The sequence below is a fragment of the Phascolarctos cinereus genome, unplaced genomic scaffold (assembly GCF_003287225.1).
Source record: "Phascolarctos cinereus isolate Bilbo 61053 unplaced genomic scaffold, phaCin_HiC Scaffold_726;HRSCAF=1367, whole genome shotgun sequence".
NCBI lineage: Eukaryota > Metazoa > Chordata > Mammalia > Diprotodontia > Phascolarctidae > Phascolarctos > Phascolarctos cinereus.
In genome coordinates, this window is record NW_027556098.1 from 326,563,232 (window position 1) to 326,589,612 (window position 26,381).

The 26,381-nt window shown below is 38.1% G+C and overlaps 1 protein-coding gene across 10 annotated transcripts in view; it reads right to left on the minus strand.

The window, feature by feature from the left end:
- Positions 1-26,381, minus strand: part of PRCP (prolylcarboxypeptidase) — a 94,693-nt gene that overhangs the window by 53,129 nt on the left and 15,183 nt on the right. For 3 of the 10 annotated variants that reach the window (XM_078156945.1, XM_078156942.1, XM_078156944.1), the window contains 2 exons: positions 24,725-25,425; positions 21,213-21,583 (listed from right to left, as the gene is read on the minus strand). The exons of 1 other annotated variant lie outside the window; for it this stretch is intronic. In XM_078156945.1, coding sequence (XP_078013071.1) covers positions 21,213-21,218 — 6 coding nt within the window. In that variant the 5' untranslated portion in view covers positions 21,219-21,583; positions 24,725-25,425. Of the gene's footprint in view, positions 1-17,300; positions 17,674-21,212; positions 21,584-24,724; positions 25,649-26,381 lie in introns of those variants that run through there. 6 more of the 10 variants (XM_078156947.1, XM_078156943.1, XM_078156946.1 and 3 more) reach the window with 4 other exon arrangements.

Sequence of the window (26,381 nt, forward strand, 5' to 3'; positions counted from 1 at the left end):
ATATATGTGTATATACATATACATGTATATGTATATATGTATATACATATATACACATATACATATATATATACATTATATATATTGAAACCATCTTTGAGACTTTAGCTCAGAGAATTAAAGGTTCAGTCCATTCCTAAATAGAAAAAACCACTAAAAGCTCCATCTCCTTCTTGACGAATAACCAGTAGACCACCACAAGAAATGGAGAGGCAGAAGATCTGTGCTCAGCTGAATCAAGAAAATGTCCTCGAATATCTTTGTCAAATATCCTTCCCCAATACAGCTGAGTCAATCTTTCGTTAACAGTCGGACCTTCTATGAATGTTTCCTTTCAACCCAAAATTGAACCAAAACTGCCAAGAGACCTCTCCTACCACAGTCAGAGAAAAACTGTATATCTTCCTCCTGTTCAGATGCATCTGCCTACTGTTCATACAAGGTCAACTTGCTCTCTAACAATCAGCAGTGAAACATCAACCACCGGACCTCATCTCTTCCTCTAGGAATCAGTGCTAGATAGTCTTTCTCCAGAATCGATGAACCTTCATCACCTAATTGTGAAGAACGAGAATCTGCTTCCTCCCCAGAGGGTCCAGCTTTAACCGCTATGATAGAGTTTCTTTAAAATGTTTTTGTCACAGCTCCCCTTTGGCTGTCTGGTGAAGCCTATGGCCCTCTTTGCACAATAAATTATTTTAATTCATAATCCAAGAAAATGCTAAAATCAAGTTAGAAGTAAGAGAAAACAAAGATGTAATTGTTCTCCTTCCAATTCACTAAAATTTAATCGTCTCCCTGAGGGGCCACGAACCCAAGATCTAAAAACCCCAGCTCTAGAGGAGGAGCGTCAATTCAGTGGTTCTTTTCTACTCTTCAGCTTTCTGACACAGGGTGAAATTTCCTTTAGCTCGCTCCATGATATTCTTTCTTTTCCTCTTACAATTCTTTTCAGTTTGTTCAAGGAACACTTAATTCTCCCTGATAAGAAAAGACATTAAACATCTTGACTAGATATGCTATAGACATCTTAAACTCAACATGTCCAAAACAACTGATTATCTTTCCTCCCAAATCCTCCCCTCTTCCAGAATTCCCTATTATTTTTAGGGGTACCACCATTTTCCCAGTCACCCAGGCTCATAACCTAGATGTCATTCTCAACTCCTAACCCTCTCTCACCACCACTCCCACATCCAATCATTTGCCAAGTCCTGTCAATTCTATCTTTGCAGCACCTCTTGTATATGACCCTTTCTCTCCTCTGAAACTGCCACCACCCCAGTGTAGGCCCTCAACACCTCATGCCCAACTATTACAATATCCTGCTGGTTTCCCTCCCTCCATTCTCTCCTCACTCCGGTCCATCTTTAACTCAACTGCCAAAGTGATTTTCCTAAAGTAAAAGCCTAAATATGTCACCTTTCCACTCAAACGTAGGGGCTTCTTATTTACTCTATCATCAAATATGAAATCCTCTGTTTGGCTTTTAAAGCCCTTCATAACTTAGCCTCTTCCTACCTTTCCAGTGTTCTTAAGACTTACCTACTTCCATGTATTTTATAATACAGTGACATTGGCTTCCTTGCTGCTCCTCCTTGATATCTCCTGACTGCATTTTCACTAGCTGTCCCCCATTCCTGGAATGTTCTCCTTTATTGTCTCCACCCAAGATTCCCTGGCTTCTTCCAAGTCTCCATTCAAATCCTACCTTCCACAAGAAGACTTTCCAGGGGCAGCTAGGTGCTGCCAGTAGATAGAGCACCAGCCCTGAAGTCAGGAGGATTTGAGTTCAAATCTGGCCTCAGACCAAACACTTGACATTTAGTAGCTGTGTGACCCTGGGCAAGTCACTTAACCCCAATTGCCTGAAGAAAAAAAAGCCTTTCCAATCCCCCTTAATGCTAGTATCTTCCTTTGCAGAGTCCCTCTAATCTACCCTTTTTATATTATTTGCATATAGACGTTTGCATGATTTTCCCTGTTAGATTGTAAGCTCCTTGAGGGCAGGAATCATTTTTGAGCACCCCAGCACTTAGCACAGAGTCTGGCATGCAGAAGGTGCTTAATAAATGCTTGGTGATCAACAGGGTCGAATGCTGCAGAGGTCAAGAAGAAAGGAGATGCTGGAGACAGTAAATGCCTTGCCCAAGGTCCTACAACTAGGAACTAGCAGGATTTGAAGCTGGTTGTCCCTAGTCCAGATTCTGAACTCTTTCTGATCCACCACAACTGCCAAAATTGAAGCTCCTATTTACTTAATAGTGATGAAAAACTCTGGCTCTGTCTGGTTTACACACTCCTCTTTTCAAACAATCACCAGACTACAGTCTTAGGCTGTCTGCAAAAGTGTCATAATCTCTTCCATGTTATTGCCTAAGCATTTTACAAGGCTATTTTTAAGTGATACCTTGAAGATATTTTTAGTCATGTTCTTAATTCCACTGAGTGCTCAGAGGCCTGAAGCATAATCAAACTCCTCCTTTTGTAGGCCCTTCTTATATAACTGTAAAATTGAGAGAAAAAAATGAGCCATTATATCACCCTACTTTACCTGCCTAGCAATGGGTAATAGAAAAAGACAAAATATTCTCAATTCCAATATAATCCAACATGACATGATAAGCAATCAGCCTTCAGATTTTAAACTAAGCTTGCTCAGTAACCAGTGCCTGGGCCCAAATTTAGTATGAAAATTTTGATCAACTCTATCAACTCCTGAGAGACGGACTCCAGAAGGACCCTGGAGCTACTTAAAGCATTCCACAAATCCATAAGCTGGTCATTCTAATAGCTTTGAATAAACATAGCTTCTGTCAACTAAATAATGCACCCCCAACACATACATACATATTGCTATTTTTCAAATGTACATACATACTGTTATGATTAATAAAATAAAAAATACATTTAAAAGTGTCACTAAGTTCATAGAGGTGTTTTGCCAATATCCCTTTACTCAAAGAGTACTAAGAGTACAACTCAACATAAATTTAGTGTTAAAAAGAGGCACTTGTATTGCAAAACTTTGGAAATCATTGAGCAAGATGAACACAACATATCCTTATCATTAAAGCTATTAAGCAACATGTTATCTTAGATGCTGTACAAAGCAAATTAAAGACAAGATCCTTCCTGGACCTTACCTCCTGGAGATAAAGACAGTGACATTAGACATTCTGGTATGTTATTAATAGGAGGCAGCGAGCAGAGCAATCTATAAAATGGTGGAAGTGAAGTCGGGAAGGCCTGAGTTCAAATCAGCTTCAAACACTTTGTAACTGTGTGACCTTAAGCAAGTTATTTACCCTGTCTGCTTGTTTTCTCATCTATAAAATACGGATAATAATAGCACCTACCTCCCAAAGTTGTTGTGAAGATCAAATGAGATAATATTTGTACAGCATTTTGCAAAACCTTAAAGCCATACATAAATGCTATTCATTATCTATCGCCTACTATGTGCCAGGCACTGTGCTAAGTGCTGGGGATATAGATTTGAAAAAGAAAGACAATCCCGGCTCTCAAGGAGTTTATAATTTAATGGTGGAAAGACAACATACAAAAGGATTGGTGGTTCAATTTAAATTAACTGTCCTGATAATAAAAGCACAATTCCACTGCATTTAAAAAGCTTTCCTCACAACAATCTTGTAGTTAATGCAAAACACTACCTCTATTTGAGAAAACTAAGACTGAGAAAGATAAAGTCACACACACACACACACACACACACACACACACACACACACACACACACCCATCCCCAAACTGTACGTGGCTTTGGATTAATTTATATTATCTCTCCCCATAGAAGATTTACTTTCCTAACAATGTTTGTACTAAGCTGATTACTAAAATTATTTTCAAGCATCTAAACAACCTCTCTGACAACAGGCAAGGTAGTCTGGGTACAAGCTAAAAGGCTGGAAGAAACCTAAAATGAAAAACTGGACGCACGTAATCCCTGTGTAAATAACCAATAGCCTATCGCATTGATTTTATATGTAAGTCTAAAATTACTATTTTCAGCTAATCAGAAAAGAATCCCTAGAAGAGTGACTTTGGGCTTTTTGAATGACATAAAAGAACTGAGTTGGCGGCTGAAGGCCAAAGAAGCCTCTAAGTAAATTTGAATCAGAGAAGCTAATAGGTAGGTGAATGACCAAGAAAGCAAAAAGAAAGAGGTTATGTAGAAATAAAGTTAAAGAACACCGGGAGAATTTCTTCTCTGATAGATGAGCAATAGCCCTACTTGAAGAGTCCACACAACAACCTGACAAAAATAGTGTGTGTTCACACACACATGGATATAATTTCTCAAGCCTCTACCAGAAGAGAAGCTATAGATTAGAAATATCATCATACTCATTAAAGTCCCTGATACATATGATAGGATTTGAAATAAGACAAAACAAAGTGCAAGTTTTAAAAAAATGAATTAATGGCTATTTACTGAACACCTAATAGGTTAAAAAAAGTCACTTATAAAAGTTAAAATTATTTTTAAAAGAGATAAAACCAAAAGATACATTTTAAATCCTCCACAAACCTTGGGTATTCCTATAAAGATCATTAATATTTTAAGTCAATTGTTCATGAAAAAGGAAATACTCGTTGCCAAAGAAAGAGAAATAATTTTCATTACTTTCTGTAGATGTTGTACTAACTTCTCAAAGAAAGGAAGAAGCCCTCATTGTAAAGGAAGTAACCATTTCCGAGAGTTTTAAAAGGGAGTGTCTGCAGCATGACCCATAGTATACAATGCATAAAAATAAAAATTCACTAATAAACAAGTACTTCCTCACTTTCCCATCTGCAGAGTAAGAACCATTGTCTTGATTGTCATTCCTTGTTTAAATTAGGTTATTAAATCACAGTGATCTTTGCCAAATACTCCAGTTGTATACTATCGGGAAAACATATCAAAATAAGCCAACTCCATGACAAATACCAACAATATTAAAAAAAAAAAATCTTAAGGCTGTGATTTAACTGTTATTTAATTAGCACCAAGGGCAGCTTTAAATACTTTGTTTTTTCCTTCTCCTAGAGATTACAAACCCAGTTACATATTATTAGTGCCCCTCTCTCCATTTCTATCCCACTCCCCCCTCAAAAAAATCTTAACTCTTATTACCTATGTGACTTTCAACAAATCACTTACACCTCTCCAGTTCTATCTCAGCTTGTTTATAAAATGACAGATAAAAACTGTGCATAGCACTAGTAGGTTCAATAGGTAATTAGAGCAATAACTCTAACAGATCCAAAACCCAAAGAGATCAAAGAAAGAGGAAACATGCCTAAATGTGCAAAAATATTTATGGCAGCTCTTTCTGTAGTGGCAAAGAAGCTGAAGGAACAAGGCACTCTGGGAGAGACAAGAGGCAACATGTACCAGACAAATCCAACCACCACCACCGCCACCACCACTTTGACCCCCTTATTCCTTAAGATCACAATGGAGACAGTCCAGACCCTGAGTCCAAGAGCCTTGGGAATAATGACCTTAATGTCATTAAAAGAGAAGCATTACTATTGACTTTGCTGCTGCTCCCTAAGGACCATGGGACTTTTCCATCTGACTTGCAGCTAAAATCATCCATGTGTTGTTGTCTCCCCCATTAGAAGGTGACCTATTGGAAAGCAAGGGCTGTATTACTTTTATATTTGTATCCTTGGCACAGTGCTTTGTATATAGTAAGTACTTAATAAATGCATCATGCATCCAAAGAGCTAGAAACCAAATAGTATCCATCAACTGGGGAATGACTGAACAAATGATGGTACATGAATGTAACAGAATATCACTGCATCATAAGAAATGATGAAAGGGACAGTTTCAGGGAAACTTGATTAAGGCAATGACCCATCATGATTCCAGAAGACTAATGACAAAGCACATTACCTACCCCTCCTGATAGAGAAGTAATAGACTTAAGCTGTAGAATGATACATGTTGTACATGACCAATGCAATAATTTGTTTTGCTTAACCATGTATATTTTGTCTAAGATGTTTTTCTTTTTTTTAATGGAAAGGGGGACATGAGGAAAAAAGATATATAATTGTAATTAATATGATCAATAATATAATATATGGTAATAATAATAAATAATATACTTAATATATTGCATATAATATAATTAATAATATTCCAAGCAATAAAGTGTCCTAAGCTGTTTTGAAGCCACATTGACTTTTTCCCTAATCAGAAGCTTCCCTGAAGTTTACTTTTTTTTTTTTGCAGGAGGCAAAGAGAGAAAGAAGAGGGATAAAGAGTAATGAAAGTGCCCTATACTTAAATTTTCACTTCCTTATCGTGAATGAACTATAATGTCCATCCACTGGTCCATTTAGCAACCATCAGCTACTTCTGATAAAAATTTTGTAGCTATAAAAATCTAAATTTATGCCAGAAACTTTTTTTTCTTCCAGCATCTCTCCGTCAAAAAAATAAGTCGAAATAATATTGAAACAGATCTGAACAAAATATAATAATAATAATAATAGCTAACCTTTATATAATACTTCCTATGTGCCAGGTACTGTGCCAAGTTCTTTACAATTATTATCTCATTTGATCCTCCAACCCGAGGAGGCAGGCACTATTATTATCCTCATTTTATAGATGAGGAAATGGAAACAAACAGAACTTAACATAGGATCACACAGCTGCTAAGTGTACAAGTCCGAATTTGAACTCAGGTCTTCCAAACTCCAGGCCTGGTTTGTTAATATTATCTATGGGATTTGACTAAAGCTATGATTCTTTCTATTACAGCTTTAGCACTATAGTCCTCATTCTGTCAGTCATTAATTCAATTGGGGATGTAATTTTGACCTTTGCTCCATCAGTACTATACTTTAAGTCTGTGTACTTAACTAACTTTGCTATGGCATTCTGCCTTGTGTTATAGTCATTCATATATCTTATCTCATCTAACATTATAAACTTATTGAAGGAAAGGATTCCATCTTGTTGATTTTTGTGTCTCCCACAATGTATTGCACGTAGTTCATGCTCAATCAATATCTGATGAGTGAATGACCCAGGGTCATTCCCATACCACAGGATTTAAGAGACTGTGAAGAGAGAGAGTATGGTATAGTACAGAGCTGGCCTTGGAGCTAGCAAGACCTGGGTTTAAATCCTACCTCCGACATATACCAACTGTGTGACCCTGGGCACGTCACACATGCTCTTAGAGCTTAAGTCAACTCTTTCAGACCATAAGTAGCAGAGAACGTATTGACTTACATTGGTCAAGGGCATTTCACCATCCAAGAGTTCCCTACAACAATGAAATCATAGGTCCAGTTACTCTTGCTGTCCTGATCCTATGATTCCATACTAGTTCAGCATTAAAATACCCATAGGCACATGATGTTTTTTGCTTCATGCTCTACAAAATGAGGTAAACATCAACACTACAGCAGTTAAAATCAGCACATCCCCTGGAGCAGTATTTCTCAACTATGCTATGGGGAGGTAAAATATCTGCATTCTCTCTCATGGACTTTATCTGCCCTATGACTCTCTCAGGATCCAGAGGAAAGGGACTAAGGGCCAAAGAAAATAACAGACCTTAGAGTGGAAGGAACGAGATATATTTAAAGAATGATTAAGTGAGATTGTGCCTAAGAGTACACAATAATCTATAACTTCAACACAATGAGTTATATTCATATATGCATTCCTGCTAAGATAATGGTCCTATGAGACTTTAATAGAATTGTTCTTTTCCCACCCAGTCTAGGCTGGGAAATCAATACAACATAGGCAGGGAATAAAGAGGTTGTACAGACTCATTTGTTTTAGCCTCTAAAATGACAATCAAATTGTGATGCAAAATAGCTGTGAATAATTTGTATATTAATGTCAATTGGATATAAGAACTATATGTGTACATATAGTCATATATAGATATATATATATACCTATAAACATTATAAATTGGGATTAAATAAATCAAAACTAGGATTCAAAGAAAAATAAATAAGCCTGGGTAACTGTCACACTTCATCTCCAGCACTTAGGAGAGTGCTTTGAACAAATGCATAATAAATCTTTTTTCATTCATTCATTAATTAAAAATGTTGAGGAGCAGGTAGGTGGCGCAGTGGATAGAGTATGGGCCCTGGAGTCAGGAGTACCCGAGTTCAAATCTGACTTCAGACATATGATGCTCACTAGCTGTGCGACCCTGGGCAAGTCACTTAACCCCGACGACCTCACCAAAAAGAAAAAGAAGAGTGTTGAACTCAGGTCTTCCTGATTCTAAGCCCAACACTCTACTACATGATGTTGCTTCTTGATTAAAGGATTTGAGAAAATGGTTTTATTGTGTAACCAAAGGTAACAAGAAATATTTTATAGGCTACATTGTCTTCTTTTTCTTGCACTGGTAATAATTATGTTAAATAAACAGACCACCAAGAAGATAATTGCAGCTTTTGTGCCAACATCTGTTACAGAAGAGTAAGAAGAAAAAGGCAATGGAAAAACTCGCCAAGATTCTGCAAACCTCACTACTTCACCATGAAGGTAAGTATAGGGAAAGAATGAGAAAACTTTGTTGGAAAATATAATCCAAGTTCAGAAAATGAAAAAAGTCAAAGGCTTATAGAATCTTCAGGTGCCTAATAGCTATATATCATGAAGCCTTTGGTTTCAAGAACAAAGTCAAAAAGCCCTGGATATGAGGAATGCCAGAAATCATAACCAAAAATGAAGCATTAAATCTCAAAGAACAGGAAGTGACTGCTTACAGATGTTGAAATCACTTCAGAATCTGCTACATGGTCAGATCAAACTGATCTGGCAAAACAGGCAAAAAATAAAGAGACTGATTTTACTACCATTTCATAGAAAATTTTAATCATTGAATAACAATAGCCACAATTGGAAGATCAAAAAAGATCAAAACTATTTTAGTTCGCAAACACTTGCCAAGCAAAGAGTCATGGCAGTGAGGATATCAAAACAGCAAGTGGTAATGGGAATTGAGTGAACCAATCTGATGCCACCTTGTGACTCAGTTCTGGAGTTAGCTCAGTTCCCTTTCTGCTCAGTTATGGGTCTAGTCCAATTTATGTCTTCTGAAAAGACTTTATTCAATTATGGGAACTGTGAGAAAGCTTTATTGCATTGTTTGAACCTAGCAATGAGTGTCTGGGAAGCAGGACCTCCTCTCCTTGCTGTTTAGAGACCTTCAACTAAGGACCTAGACTATGCAGACCAGAAATCCAGTCATACTGAAGACTGATGCAAGGAGATTTCTCACAATTATACATCTCAAGCAACCCATATGTCTTATCTGAAAACTGGCCCCATACTGATTAAGCAGTTATTGTTTCCATGTTCCTTAGACTGCATACAGACACTTGTGGGGAGTGGGACACCTCTTTTTCTGATTTCAGGGAATTTTACCTGTTCACCCTCCCCCTTGCAACTTGGAAAGTCTCTAATCTTTCATCCAATTAGAAATCCAACCATTTAATTTTCTATCCTGACAATTGTTTTATTTTAATTAATTGGTCTTATTTGAGTAATTGTTTTTAATGCATAAAAATCTGTCTCTCCCTGTATTTGGGGTCCAGTGCCCAAGCTGAGGAGGCCTGGTCCTGATTTCTTATGCAATTAGCATGCATTGCTTAATAAATCTATATGCTTGGAAGCTTGAACCTTTGTTTCCTCAGTCATTTCATCTTTCACCCACCACAGTAGCCAAAGGCAATACCAGTGTAGAATAACAACTCATTTGCAAATAATAATAGAGAAGAATAATGAAATATTATAAACAGGATTGTTTCACAAAATAGTGAAGAGTAGGTTAGGAAAAAAAAGATCTTAGAGAGCTTAGAATGAGAACCAGGTAAACCAAATCATCCTAAAGGATGGACTAGATCTGCCCTGTTCCTACTGTATCCTATTCTTATCAGCACTGTCACTTCATCCACCACATTTGGATTCTTTCTGCTCAGTAGCCAATGTATTATGTGAGGAATTTCCAGCATCAAAAATCAAAAAAAAGAGAATTCACTACCTACAAAGAGGGAATAAAAGATGAGTAGAAATTATTTTGCCTAATTATATGCAAGCAAAACAGATAAATAGATGAATTTTTACAAAAATATAAAGGGATAGGGACAAACACAGAGACAGGGACTGGATCTGTGATTTTGTTGGTGTAGGGAGCTCTCAACAAGAAACATTCTCTACCACTGCAAGTTAGCACCTTCCCTGCAGTTTATAGTTTTAGATATTTGCCTAGTATGCTGAGAGATTTAGTAACTTGCCCAGGGTCATATAGCCAGTATATATCAGAATTGGGGCAAAAATATAAAATACTTAGAACAACAGAGCAAGAAATAAAAAATGTTAATAGTTCAATCTCAGAAAAAGAAATAGAACAAGACCAAAATGAACTTTCAAAGGGGGAAAAAAAAAAACCAGGACCAGATGGATTTACAAGTAAATTCTATCAAACATATCCAAAAATAATATAAAACTTTGCAAAAATAGAAAAAGGGATCCCACCAAATTATTTTCATAATACAAATATGGTCTTGATATTTGAAGCAATGAGAGACAAAGCAGAAAAAGAAAGCTACAGACTAATATTTCTTAAAAAATATTGAATAAAATATTTTAAAAGAGTCTACAGAACCATATTAAAAAGATCATACCCTATAACCGGGTTGGATTTATACCAGACATACAGGGTATGAAACTATAAATATAATAGGTCATACTAATAATAAAACAACAAAAATTATGATTACATAAATATGCAGGAAAAACTTTTAACACAATATTTAAATATTCAAATAGATCTGTAATGTCAATTTGAGAGTTCCCTTCAATAATGCAGACCACAACCTATTCACGTCTGATCATCCTGTGCAACTCTTGTCCACATCCTCTCCAAAATTTGCTACAAGGAATCCATGCAAGGTTCTCAAAGCTTTCCTCCATTTTCTTCAAGATTAGGGACTTCCAAATTGGGAGGGGAAGGATGAATAGGTACAATTCTCTGAAATTAGAAAAAGAGATGTCCCGCTCCCCCAAGAACAATCAAAGGAACATGGAAACAATAACTGATTGATCAGTATGGGCCAGTTTTCAGATAGGAAATATGGGTTGCTTAAGATAAACAATTGTGAGAAAACTCCTTGCATCAGTCTTTGAATCTGAGTCTCTGATTAACATAACCTAGGCTCTTGGTTAAGGATCTCTAAACAGAAAAGAGAGGTGGTCCAGTTTCCCAGCCACACAGGGTGAGGTTCAAACAGTGCAATAAAGTTTTCTCCCAATTCCCACAATTGAATAAAGTTTTCTCACAAGATAGAATTTGGACTAGACCCATAATTGAATAGAAAAGGAACTGAGCTAGCTCCAGAGTTGAGTCACAAGATGGAGCCAGTGTGGTTCACTCAATTCCTACAACTAACCACTTGCTGTCCTAATTCCCGCAATTTCCTCAATCCAGAATGGCCTTGGCAGCCATCTCTTTCCATTTGGCAAGTAAGTCAAATGTTAGCTCACTAAAGCACTTTCTGGGCTCTTTGTTGTAGTGGAAACAATAATTTCCATTTAATTTCTGTATGAAATTATAATTCTGTATGAAATATAATTAGTTATCACTTCTGTTGTCTACTTTCTATGTTTGAGTTTCAATAGCTTATTTAAATAATTGAATTCAATCTTCTTTATCATGTTCTACATCTTTTTCTCATTACATTCTTCTTGTTTATTAAAAATTTTGATCTTGGCTCTGATGAGTCAATGGTCTGATTCTGCACAAAAAGCCAAACCAGGAGTATCTCTCATGTCAATAATAATGTATTTTCGCTTTGTTAAAATATAATCCATTTCATTCTTTGTGATGTCATTTGGTGGTGGGCCTACCAATTTCTTTCTTTGAAGAAAGTGTTCACATACAACTTAAAGTTATTGGTCTCTCTCATTTTTTTTCCCTGAACCATATTTTTCCCATATATTTCTCTCCATCCTCACCCTTTCCCACCTTCACAATCATATATTCTTTTTTTGCAAATACTTGTCAGGGGGAAAGGAGATGCAAATATTAGCCAAAAAGGAAGGTGAGTGAATCAACTATTCTATAATCAGAGAGGGCTGATACAGCTTTTTCACCAACTACCTGGACAGGCCCTTGGCCACAAAGACTAACCAGATCCAAAGACTCATCTTGACCTCAGAAAATCAAGCTAACATCCTAAGTGGGGTCTGAGGCACAGTTCCCGTTTACTGGGAAGTGAATGACAATCTATAGTTTTATAATACTTCCTAATAGGTCTTCCTGCCTCCAGCCTCTCCCTCCTTCAATTCATTCTTCAGATGGCTGTCAAATTGAAATTATTAAAACACAGGTACTATTATATCATTCCTCTGCTCAAGGAACTTCAGTAGTTCTTTATCACCCTGAAGATAAATTACAAAACCACATCTGTTAGCATTTAAAACCATTCACAATCTTGCTTCAACATGTCTTTCCAAACTGAATACACAGTTTATTGTGATCTCACACACATTATTTATCCTCACATATTCTGCATGCCAGTTCAACTGGCCAACTTGCTGTTTCCTATACATAACATTCAACCTCCAACTTGAAGGCTTCACATAGGCTGACCACCTCCCCAGACCAAAAATGCTCTTCCTCCCTCCTCTAGCTCAATGCCTTGCACACAGTAGGTGCTTAAGGTTTGTTGAAATGAATCTATAAAACAAGGTAGAATTGCACTAGATGATTGATAGAGACATTACAACTAATTACTATGATTATTTGACCCAAAAAATTTGTGATGTATAAATACTTAGCTCAATATTCACATAACATTATATTTGCTATTCAAATTTTGTTTTAGGTTATTTCTAACAAATGAGCACAACCTCAAGACTTTTGAGGAAGTGAAAAAAAAACCCACTGGTACAAAATGGACAAGGAAAGAAAAGGGAAATAATCCTGCTCAATGACATGCACAGTGGCAATTAAGTATTCTCAGTCTTCAGTTTCATTTGATTTGGGGCTTCCTTTTGTATGAACTAAAGCAAATTGTAATCTCAGACTCTAAAAATTTTAGAGGCAGAGAAGCTTTAGAAGTCATCCAAGAAATATTCTATTCTTTAAGGAATCTAAGGCACAGGGAAGTAGTGATTTATCCAAGGTCACACTGTTAGTTCATAGCAAACTTCTGATTTAAACCCCACAACCTTTGACAATGCTATGCTATGCTCACTAAACCATGAATATATAGTGAATCAAGTTAAGGATTCTCGAGATCAATGGAGTTTTTAATCACTCGGTAATTAAAACACACTTGAGTTAAGTGTTTAAGAGTTTGCAGTTTTTTTCTTCTTTTATGAACTGAAAGTACTGCATATTTAAAGTAATGAGGGTATGTAAATGATTACAGGTAAATAAAATTTTTTAAAATGTGACAATTCACTTTAGCTATTGACTCTCAAACATTTTGAAATAATATATAGAGTTCACCTACATAAAAATTTTTAAATGTCAAAATTAATATGGTCATGATGTACTTGGTTTTATGCTTCTTTTTAGAAGGCACAATGGTTTAAAGAAAAAAATTAATGGTATAAATATTTACTTGAAAATCTGTACACTGAATAACAACAAACTGAAAATCTGTGATTCCGAAATTAACAACTACTAATACTGTAACAAATACAAGAAATATATGGATTATTTTCTCCAAAACACTATCACTTGTAAAAAATCAAAGTGGTCTGGCAGATGAGGAAGAATAGTTTACAACAATTTTAATTTGTTATTGACTGATTTAATTAGTTATTATTTTGTGCTCTAAAAAATTTGATATCTTGCCAGTATAAACCCATGAGCAAAACACAAATTGACTAAGGATTTATCTGATACATGTCTTTGCTACTTCATCCATTGGCCATTATAACTAATATAAGAGAAGTTAATACAAGAGTTACTTTGGGAAACTCTCTAAAATACAGAAGTTACTAATCTGGATCATTGTAGGGACTTTTTTGGACAGAGAGTTAACCACATGTATGAAATCACAAGCCCAGTCAAAAAATAAAAATAAAAAAACACTCACTTCACAATTTTTTCATTTGCTTTCTACTTCCTCTTTTATGGTCACTTTTCTATACCAAAGTCCAAAATCTCCCTTTCTTGTTTCATACAATTCTCTTCATCATAAATAACCATTTTCTGAACACTTAAATCACATTAACTCAACAAACAATAGACCTGGAAGGTACTTTACACATTACCTGGTTCAGGCTGCTGCTCAGTTTAAAGATGAGAAAACTAAGGCCTAGAGAAGTTGTGTTACTTGCCTAAGTTCATAGAGTGAATTAGTGGAAGAATTTAATTTCCCTACTTTCTCTCTTATTTCCTCAAAAACATACCTCCAACTTAAATCACATATAGTTAGAACTGTGTGCTACCTCAAAAATTATCTAGTCCAAATCCAACAATTTATGGATGAAAGCCAGGAGAAGGGAAATAATTTAACCAAAATCACAAAAATTAGTGGTAAGGCTGGAACTCAAATTCAGATCTCCTAATTCCTAGTTCAATGGTCTTTCCAACATGCCATAATGCTTCAAGAAAAACTCCTATTCTTATTCTAGACTAGAGATTCACTCCCCTTAACTCTAAATTGTAAAACAGTAGGCCAAATTCAGGTGAGTAAATGAAGCTTTGCTGGAGAAGGAAATGGCAAACCACTCCAGTATCTTTGCTAAGAAAACCCCAAATAAGATCACTAAGAATTAGATAAGACTGAACAATAACTATGAAGTGTTGCCTTTTTTTTTATCCCTATCATTCTACCAAGGCAGAAATCTTACCATGTTTCCACACAATACCTTTAAACCCAAAATCTGCCTAGAAATGCCTCATCTTGTGTAGCTAAGCTAAGCGTAAAATGCATTCAAGCCTATCTTAAAACTCAAAGTTCAAGTTTCATAGGAAAAATATGTATTCAAAGCTGCTTACACCCACAAACAACCCTAACAAACCCCAGACTGGATTTCTTTAGCTATCTGGTTAAAATAGAAAGAATCTGGAGTGGAGCTAGGAGATGGAGGAAGGGTTCTTGGACCAAGGAAAGGGTGGTGAACCCCTTGAGATATAGGTAGGAAAAACAAGTTAGAGTAGAACAGAGGTATGTCAGACTCAAAGCCCCAAGGTACCAGTCTTCCACAAAACTGGTTAGGCCAGAACTAGATTAAATGTTTAACAATGTTTAACAAAATAAATTAAAATACATTATTGCATTTGGATTTGTAATGGATGTTAATTTGCGGTTTTCCAAGTCAATATGCCACCTGATGGGACCCATTTCTCCTTAAGTTTGATACCAGTGGTAGGATTATGCAGGTATTTTAAAGGGGGGAAGAGAAAAAAGGGAAATTAGAGCGATCTCTTTAACAGAATGGGTTTCAAATTTGGTGGGGAAGATGGAATTAGATGGATCCCTCACACTGAGGAAAGTTTCAGACTTATATGTGTCTGAAAATGCTGGTATGGGGAGAAGAATTAAGCTGGGAGAGTTTGGGGCATTTTTAGCTGCTAAAAAGGAAAGGACTGAAAGAGAGGGAGATAAGGAGAAAAAAAGGCCTTTGTGGATATAGAGAACAGCTAGGTGGTATAGTGGATAGAGTGCCATACCTGAAGTCAGGAATACTTGAGTTCAAATCTGGTTTCATATTCTTGTGACCCTGGGCAAGTCACTTAATTCTGTTTGCCTCAGTTCCTGATCTGTAAAGTGAGCCGGAGAAGGAAATGGCAAACAACCCCAGGATCTTTGCCAAGAAAAACCCAAATGAGCCCACGAAGAGTTGGACATGACTGAAACAACCAAACGACAACAAAAAGGATAAGGAAGGTAATTCAAACCCCTGGTGCTAGAGTTAGGGACATGAATTCTGGAAGGTGGAGATGCACTGTTATATGCTGATTGAAGGGGGAAAAAAAAAGGAAAGGAAAGAAATCTGGCAGGATGACCCTGCCATCACTTGGCCTAAGGAAGGGGTCTCTAACTTGATGGAGAGGATGGAGTTACAAGTATTTCTTGTATTATGAAGAATTTCAGACTTGTATCTGCTTGGAAATGTTAGGTAGATGAGTTAGGCTAGGAGAGTTGCAGTCATTTTAAGCATGTAAAAAGGCAAGTTCTTTACAACATGACTAATGTGAAAATAGGTTTAATATGAACATGTTGACCCTATATCAATTTACACACAGTCTTGGGGTAGGGGAGGGGAGAGGTGGGGAGAAAATCTGGAACTCAAAATCTTATGGAAGTGAATGGTGAAAACTAAAAATAAAAAAATAGATTTATTTTTTAAAAAAGAAGTTAATATACATTTCAGAACTTTTGACTTTTAAGGATGATTCCTGTGACTCTCAGAATAAAGATTTCATATTTTGTATGTGAAAATGTGAAAACATATTATATCTGTAACCTTTAAAAAAAAAAGGAAAGGAACTGGGGAGGGGGGGAAATAATAGAAGACAAAGGATCTATTCAAACTTTTCAAACACCTGGACCTCACTAAGGAGAGGAGTTAGCTAGAAGAGGGAGGTTCAAGTGTTATAAGCCAAAAAAAAAAAGGGGAATTCAGAAGGATGGAGAAAGACCTCTCTGAGACTACTAAAAACTCTGGGGGGTGAGGGTAGAGGAAGAATGAAATCAGAGGGCTCTCTTCCACTAAGGAAGGGGTTTCAGACCTTCAGCCTGGAAATGCTATAGATGAAGAGATAAGTTAGGCTGAGGATTTTCTGGCATTTAAAGCTGGTATAAAAGGATAGGAAATGAGGGAGGGAGAAATGATGGAAGAAAAAGGGTCTCCGACTAGGGAAGAAATTTCAAACTCGTGGAACTAAGATAAGAGTAGGGAGATGATCTAGAAGGCTGCTAGAGGGGAAGATACAAATGTTAAAAGCAGATCGGGGAAAAAAAAAAAGGAAAGGAAAATCTAAGAGGCTGCAGGAGGAGGGGTCGCTTAGACTGAAGAAGAGTTTCCAAACCCCTGGAGCTGGGGAATTGTGCCAGTGTTCTCGGCTGGCTGTGGGAGGCGGTGTGGCGGCTCCCCCTTTTCTGAAGGCACCCTTTCCCAATGGAGAACAGGTCTGGGGCATCCTCTGAGGGGGTGGGGATACAGATCCAGCGACCTTCCAAGCTAGGACTTGGGGGCACGGGCGGGGGTCGCAGGAGAAAGAGGCTTCCTCGAAGGACAACTCTCCCTCTCGACCAGCGCTTACCTGCTGGACCAGGTAGTGGGTCTCGTAGCTGAGCCCCGCGGCGGGGGCGGGGGCGCTACTGGACAAGCTGGACAGCCGGAAGGTCTGGGCGGCCCGAGGTAGGTGGGGGGCAGCAGCCGCAGGGTTCGGCAGGCCCAACGCCAGGAGGAGCAAAACTGAGGAGGCAGCAGCAGCGATGGAGGCCCGACTGCCCATGGCTCCCGACACTAGTGAGGCTAGGGGCGCCGGGAGCCGGAGTCGGGATACAGAGCGGCACTTCCTGCTGCTCCGCCCCGGCCCAGCCGGGAACCAATCCTGGCCCCAGGGAGGAAGTGGCTCCGCCCCCTGCCGCCCACCAGGGAGTAACCCCGCCCACCGGGCACCAAGGGCTGGCTTAGCCCCAACCAGCAGACTCCCAATGAGGATGTAGCCCTGCCTATGGCACCCCCAAATAAGAGAATGGCCCTGCCCACCAGGCACCAAAGGATAGCTCAGCCCTATCCACCAGACTCCCAAGGAGGAAAAAGGCCTACTTACCAGGCCAGGGAAAATAGGAATTAGCTTGCCCACCAGGCCCACCCATTCCTCAGCCTCCCTCCTCCCTATTCTTCCCCTCCTGTCACTTGGCCACGTACCAGTTTCCTATGTGTCACACCACCCCCACCCCACCCCCCCACCACCCCACACTCCTATTGCAATTAGGCTAGTGGAGGTAATGAAATTCTGGCTGAGTTATTTAAAATCCTAAAAGATAATGCTGTTAAATTGCTGCACTCAATTTGCCAACAAATTTGGAAAACACAACTGTGACCATTGGATTGGAAAAGATCAGTTTATGTCTCAATTCTAAAAAAGGGCAGAGCCCAAGAATATACAAATTACTGAGCAATTGCGCTCATTTCACATATCAGCAAGGTTAAGTTTACAAACCCGCAAACTAGGCTTCAGCAATATGTGAACTGAAAATTACCAGAAGAGCAGGCCAGTTTCCAAAGAGGCAGAGGAACTAGAGACCAAATTGCCAACATTTGATGGATTACGAAGAAAACAAGGGAGTTCCAGAAACACATCTACTTCTGCTTTATTGACTACACTAAAGTCTTTGACTGTGTGGATCACAACAAAATGTGGCAAGTCCTCAAAAAGATGGGAGTACCAGATCATCTTATTTCTCTCCTAAAGAACCTGTATTCAGCCAAGAAGCAACAGTTAGAACCAAACACGGAACAACTGATTGGTTTAAGACTGGAAAAGAAGCACAACAAGCCTGTATATTGTCACCTTATTTATTTAATTTATAATGTCATGTAAAATGCCAGGCCCGATGAATCAAAAGACAGAATTAAGGTTGCTGGGAGAAATATCAACAATCTCAGATATGCAGATGATGCCACTTTGATGGCAGAAAGTGAAAAGGAATTAAGAAGCCTCTTAATTGAAACAGGTAAAAGAGGAAAGTATAAAAGCTGGCTTGAAGCTTAACCTAAGAAAAACAAAAAACAAAAAACCTAAGATCTTGACAACTGGTCCCATGCTTCCTGGAAAATAGAGGGAGAAGAAATGGAAGCAGTATCAGATTTTATATTATTGGGTTCAAAGATCATTGCAAACAGTTATGGCAAATCTGGACAGCACACTAAAAAGCAGAAACATCACCTCAATGACAAAGGTCTGTATAGTCAAAGCTATGGTTTTCCCAGTAGCAATATATGGCTGTGAGAGTTGGAATGTAAGGAAAGCTGAGCACAGCAGAACTGACACTTCCAAACTGTAGTGCTAGAAAAGACTTTTGAGAGTCCCTTGGACAACAAGGAGATCAAATCAGTCAACACTTAAAGAAATTAATTCAAGCTATCTCCTGGAAGGTCAAATACTGAAGCTGAAGCTTAAATAGTTTGGCCACATAATGAGAAGACTGGTCTCATTGAAAAAGACCCTGATGCTGGGAAAGATTGCAGACAAAAGGAAAAGGGGACAGCAGAGGATGAGACGGATGGTGTCATGTAAGGAATGAACGTGAGCCTAGACAGATTTCAAGAGACAGTGAAAGATAAAAGGCTCTGGCATGCTATGGTCCATGGGGTTACGAAGACTTGGATACACAAGACTGAGTAACAATAACAACTTATTCTCTCTTGTCATGCCATATCCATTTCCTTACCGCCATCTCAAACCCCACCCCTCCATGTCACTTCCCAAACTTTAACTCTATTTTAGGTCACCTCCATACACTAGTCTTTACTGTCATCCCATATCCTATTTTTATTCATCCCTTCTTTATATGAACCCCCACCCTATATTTTCTCTCTTGTCCTCTTATTCCCATCACTTTCTGTCACTCCAAAGCCTATTCTTTACTATTATTCCCAAACCCCATCTTTCCTATTATTCACTTTGTTCGTGCTTGTACTGTATTGTATTTCACTGTATTTATACTGTATATCCTTATATATGTACTTGTCTCCCCCATTAGAATATAAGTTCTTTTCAAACAGAAATTGTTCCATTCTTTGTAATTGCATCCCCAGTGCCTTGCTTATAGAATATGATTAATAAGTGCTTGCTGAATGACTGATTGACTTCTTCACATCACCCCCACATCCTTGTCTTTAATGTCATCCAAACTTCACCCCTCCATGACAACCTATATCTATTTTTTTACTGTCAAGCTTCCCTGCTTTCCCAGGCATTAATTTCTACCTTGGTCTCATGTTCCTCCCTTAAAAATCTCTCAACTTTTTAATTAATAAGTTCAACTTTACTCCACCTTGCACCCTTGAATCTCTTACCCAATTGTCCTATCACTGCTACTCCAGTTAGAAACTTCAAGTCTGGATTATTTCCTCCATCCACTTCTCCAAATATCACAAAAACTAACTGACTGATTAGGTCTACTACAAATTTGTTAGCCAAACTCAACTGGGTCCTCACCTGCCTAGATCTCCCCCATTCTAAAAAATGTCCTTCACTTGACCATTCTATATCTTTTTTCCATTTCACAGCCAAACCCTGACAGAAGCTATCTATGCTTACTGCCTGTACCATTCGCATCTAATCTGGTTTCCAACTTTATCATTTAATTGCAACTGCTCTCTCCAAGGCCAGTACTGATCACTTTATTGCTAAATCCAAATGCCTTTGGGAGTCAATCTACACTCAGAAACTAAATGAATCCAACTACAAAACACTTTTTGCAGAAATAAAGACAGAGCTAAATGATCAGAGAAATATTAATTTCTCAAGTAGGGATAATATAATAAAAATGACAATACAGTACTGTGTAAATTAACTTATTCAATGGCATACTAATCAAATTACCAAAAGATTATTTTATGGAGCTAAAAAATAAAAATAACAAAATTCTTACAGAGTAATAAAAAGTCAGGAAATCTCAAGGTTAGTAATGAAAAAAAAAGTAGTAAAGAAGAGGGTCTAGCAGTACCAGATTTCACACTATATAAAGTAGTAATCATTAAAATTATTTGGTACTGGTTAAAAACAAATAGAGAAATCAATCAGTAAACCAGGCTAAGTACTTAACATAGCAAAGCAAATGAACACGGTAGCACAGTATTTGATAAACCCAAAGTTATTAGAGTAAGGATTCGCTATTAGAAAAAGCAAAAAAGAAAAAGAAAAAAGAAAAAGGGAAAGAAAAAAAAAACTAGCGGGGTGCCAGGCAGAAATTATATAAAGCCACAATCTCATACTGACTATCAATTCCAAATGGATACATGACTTAAATACAGGCATACCTCAGAGATATTGTGGGTTCAGTTCCAGACCACTACAAGAAAGCAAATATCTCAATAAAGTGAGTCACACAGATTTTTTGGTTTCCCAGTGCACATACAAGGTATGTTTATACTATATTGTAGTCTATTAAGTATACAAGAATATTGTGTATCTTAAAAAAAAATTCAAGGTACATACCTTCATTTAAAAACATTTTATTGCTAAAAATGCCACCATCATCTGAGCCTTCAGCAAATCATAATCTTTTTGCTGGTGGATGGTGTTGCCTCAATGTTGACAGATGCTGACTGATCAAGGTGGTGGTTGCTGAAGGCTGGAGTGGCTGTGGCAATTTTTTTAAAACAAGTCAATGATGAAGTTTGCCACAATTAATGCCTCTTCCTTTTATAAAAGATTTCTCTGTAGCACGTGATACTGTTTGATAGCACTTTACCCAAGTAGAAGTTCTTTCAAAATTGGAGTCAACCCTCTCAAACTCTGCTGCTGCTTTATCAACTAAGTCTATGTAATATTCTTCAATATTGTTGTGTCTCAAGGAATAAGGAGGTCTGAGGAAAAGGAGAGAGGCAGGGAACAATGGATTGGTGGAGTAGTCAGTAACACAAACAACATTTATCAATTAAGTTTGTTGTCTTATATGAGTGTGGTTCACGGAGCCCCAAAACAATTACAATCGTATAAAATCAAAGATCATAGATCACCATAACAGATATAATAACAATGAAAAAGTTTGAAATATTATGAGAATTATTAAAGTGTGATACAGAGACACAACATGAGCACAAGCTGCTGGAAAAATAGTGCAACAGATTTGCTCAATGCAGGGTTGCCACAATCCTTCAATTTGTAAAAACAAACAAATAAAACACAGTTATCTGAGAAGTGAAATAAAGCAAAGCACAATAAAATGAGGTATGCCTGTATAAAAAGTGACATCATAAGCAAAATGGAGAAGCAGTAAAGAAATTAACTTCCAGGTTGATGGTTAAGAGAGAAAGTCATAATTAAACAAGGGATAGAGAGGATCACAGAAAATAAAATGGAAAGTTTTAATGATATAAAATTTACAAACTTTTGAACAAACAAAATAATTAAAATTTGAAATGTAATTGGAAAAAATCTTTGCTGCAAGTTTCTGAAAAGATAAAAATTAATATTACCTTGAGTTTCTACTGTATTGATTCTCCAATGTAACTGATTTTATGCTGTATTAATTTTATAATTGAGTCTGCATCTGCCTAAAGCCACCTTGCTCTTGAGTTGGGCTGAGGAATTTAGCTTTCCCTCTGAGTTAGTTTAAAGGGATAATTAAAAAAAAATTGTTATGGCTCATACCTGCAGTCCCTGAAATATTTCCAGGCAATCAATTTGTTCTAGCCCCTGTAAAATTCGGGGATATTTTATCTCTTCCAAGAATACAGCAACTCTGGTAGTTTTGATCCCCTAGCAAAGATTAGAAGATGCAGATGGGTTCCATAAAACAATTAACATTTCTTATTTGTCAGAGAGGGGTGTAATTAACCTCACCTGAATGCCAACCCATTTTTCTTAGTATAACCAATTATAATGTTCCACTTGACTATCAAGACTCCTTCTTTCTTGTGTATCTATAGAGTTCCCTCCCCCCTTCCCTTCTCACTGAGGTCACCGGCTTTATGGAGGTGGCCAATATGGCCTACTTTTGTTAATGGTTATATGAGTCACTGTTCATAAATTGATTGTGCTCGGAGTATGTACCTCAGTCTACCTTCATTACATTTACTTAAGTCACTTCTCTAATAAAAGCTTCATTTCCAAGATCTATAAGGAACTGATTTATATTTATAACATCAAGAGCATTCCTTAATAGATAAGTGGTCAAAGGATATGGACATTTTTCAAAAGAAAAAAATCCAAACTATCACTAGCCATATGAAAAAAAGCTCCAAATCACTAATAAGAGAAATACAAATTAAAGCAACTCTGAGAATCCACCTCATACCCATAATTTTTTCAAAGATGACAAAAGAGGGAAATGATAAATGACGGGGAGCTATGGGAAAATAGACACATTAATAGACAGTTGGTAGAACTATACATTGGTCCAACCATTCGAGAAAGCAATTTGGAGAAAGCAAAATGTCTCAAAAGATACTTAATCCATACCCATCCTGCTCCTAACTTCCTTATTCCTCTCAAGGGCACCATCAGGTTCACAATCTAGGAATCATCCTCATCTTCCCTCATTCCCTATACCAATTAGTGACCAAATTCCATCCCCTTTTGTCTACTCACACTACTCCTGGTTCAAACCCTCAAAGACCTCTTACCTGGACTATTGCAATAGCCTCCCAATTCATCTACTCCAGTCTATTCCCTCTCCAAGACACCTGCCATACTACTGCCAAATTGATATTTTAAAGGCACAGTTTTGACCACGTCACTTTCCTGCTCAAAAAGCTTTAGTGGCTCTTCATACTCTATTTAGGACAGGAGTTCTTGAGTTTTTTGTGTCATGGATCTCTTTGGCAGTATAGTGGAGCCTATGGACCCCTACTTAGAATGTTTTTAAATAATTCAAAGAAATGCTCAATTTCAGTTACTGAAAATAAAGATGTAAATTCTTCCCCATCCAAGTTCACAAATCAAGAGATCCCTCTTTTTTCAGAACCCTTGCTTTAGGATAACATTTACAAACTACTACTTGGCATGCAAAGCCCTTCACAGTCTGGCTCCACCCTCTTTCCAGTCTGATTATTTATGCTGTAGCCAAACTGACCAATTTGCCATTCCTAACACACTGCATTCCATCCCCACCTCCACACCTTTGCACAAGCTGCCCTGAATGCCAGGAATGCTGTCCCATCACATCTCAGCTTCACAGGATCCCTGGCTACCTTCAAAGTTCAGTCCCAAAGTGTTACCTCCTTCAAGAGGATTTTCTTGATCCCCCAAATTGTTAGCTACTCTCTCAAATCATTATATGCTTATTTTGCATGTAACCGGCATTTACTTATGTTAACATGTGTCACCACAGAATATAAGCACCTCAAGAGCGGTCTTTTTTTCATTTTTATACTTGTTACTCCATCTCCTAACACAGCAGCTAAGGTTTTGTATTAGGTGCTAGTTATAAATTTGTTGATTAATTGATTGACTGATCCTGTCACTCTCTTAACCTGTTTTTTTTTTGGTTTTTTTTTCTTAACCTGTTTTTGACTTAGATCATCTCTATACCCCACTCCATCATCCCCCAAACTGCCCCTTTGCCCACTTCACTCCTAAATCCCACCATTTCTATGATGCTATTGCAGCTCACTCTTCCATGACACTATCTACTTCTCTTTTTTCTTTCATCTTCCTACACATGCTACAAGGTATGGCTCAGCAGTACATGATGAACCTGGAGTTCATTCAGGTATGAAGGAGCCCTGAGTTCAAAACCTACATCAGCCTCATTAGCTGTGCAATCCTGTGCAAGTCATTCAGCCTGTTTCCTCATCTGTAAAATGGGTACCTCACAAGGTTATGTCAAAGATCATAAGAGGTAACAGATGTAAAACAATTTATAAACTAGCTATTAACAAATGTAGCATCAAATGAGATAACATGCAAAAGGCATTTTTCAAACTTTAAAGAAACATATGAATGCTATCGTCATTATTATTATTACAAGTCATAATTATCAGTGTGAAAAGAAGGGGCATTACCATCTGCTCTGTTGCTGCCTCCTAAGGGACTTTTGCATCAGACTTGGAGTTGAAACCTTCCATGTGTATTGTCTTCCCCATCAGAATAGCAGCTCTTCGAGAGCAGGGATTGTCTTTAATATTCGTAGCCCCGGAACTTAGCAGTGTTTCGCCCTTAAGAAATAGTAAGCGCTTAATAAATATTCATTCATTCATTCATTCATAAAAGATTCTCCTCTCTATTCCGTAAGTCTCCACTCTTTCTTTCCTTCTTTTCGCCTATTTCTCCCAATGCAGCCTCCTCCACATAGTACTTTATTTTCCAAAGCACTCTCGGTTCATAACCCCATGCCCCCTCTTTCCATTTTCTTGGTCTCCCTCTTTCCCCTAAATCTTCCCTTCCATGCTCTCCCTCTGCAATCCCACAGATATCACAATCACGTCCAGAAGGTCCGTAAAGTCCCACCGCATGCGCTCTGGGTCAGAGCCTAGCCTCCCCAGACCTGAGAGGTTCTACCACTGCTTCCCTCGGGGAAGGGAGGACGGAAGATTCCATTCCGGCACCCCTCCGGAGTGGGCAGAAATGGTTCGTTCTCCAAATCCGGCCTCGAGGCACTCTCGCTAATCCTTTCTGCTGCCCCTTGTTGTGATTGGTTCCATGGAACAGGAGCTTTTGCGTCACTTCCTGAGAAACGGCTGGCGGGAGATTCTATTGGTAGGAACTGAGGAAGTAAAGCAACCGAAGTCGAAGTGAGTGAATGTGTTTGGGTTCTGTGGGTTACAGTCCTGGCTTTTGCCCTGGGTCACCTAGGCTTCATCCACACTTGGCTCTCTTGGCTGGAAGGGTCGGAGGGGCTGAAGTCCTCTGGACAGCTGGTTCCCCCCGAATCTTCAGCCTTAGGAACCGATGGCCTCCTGGGCGTATGTCTGCCTCAGTTTCCCCCTCTGTGAGATGAGACAGCAGGAAGAGACCTCAGAGGCCATCTAGCTCCGCCCCCTCGTTTTACAATTGGGAAAACAGACCCTGGAGAACTTGATTGCTGAGGTCGCACTGCTACTAAGTTGCAGTGCTGGGATTTGAACCCGAAATACAGCACAGTTGGCACTCTACGATACTCCTTTCCAGAGAAAGTGGTGAGAGACCTGCTCTCGACCATAAAATGCTCTTTTGCTGAGCAAGCCGTGGGGCCCTGGGTAAGTTATTTTATCGTTGCAAAAGGGGGATAATATTTGCACTAGCTACCTACCTCATATCGTTATTTGAGGGCATTCTAAGCCTGTATGTATCATAGTCCCCTTCGGTAGTCTGATGAGACAGATGGACCTCTTCTCAGAATGATGTTTTTTAAATACATAAAATAAAACCCACAGGATCGCGAAGGAAATCATTTATGTGGAATTAGTTATCATTATGTTAACAACAACAAAAAAAAGTTCACGGACCCTGGGTTAAGAAAATATGCTTATGTCCCAAAAGTGGAGATCTGAGAAAATACTCCCAACCCACCCTCTTGCAGAGGTGGAAGGTCGACAGGTTGTAGACGCTGCACATTTTTTTATGTATAGCTCGGTTGGGCTGATTTTTCTCTTTTTTTGTCCTTAAAAATAAACTATTTGTTGTATAAGGTGGTTTTCTGGGAGTGGGAGGAGAAAAGGTACTGGGGGAAATCTATGGTGA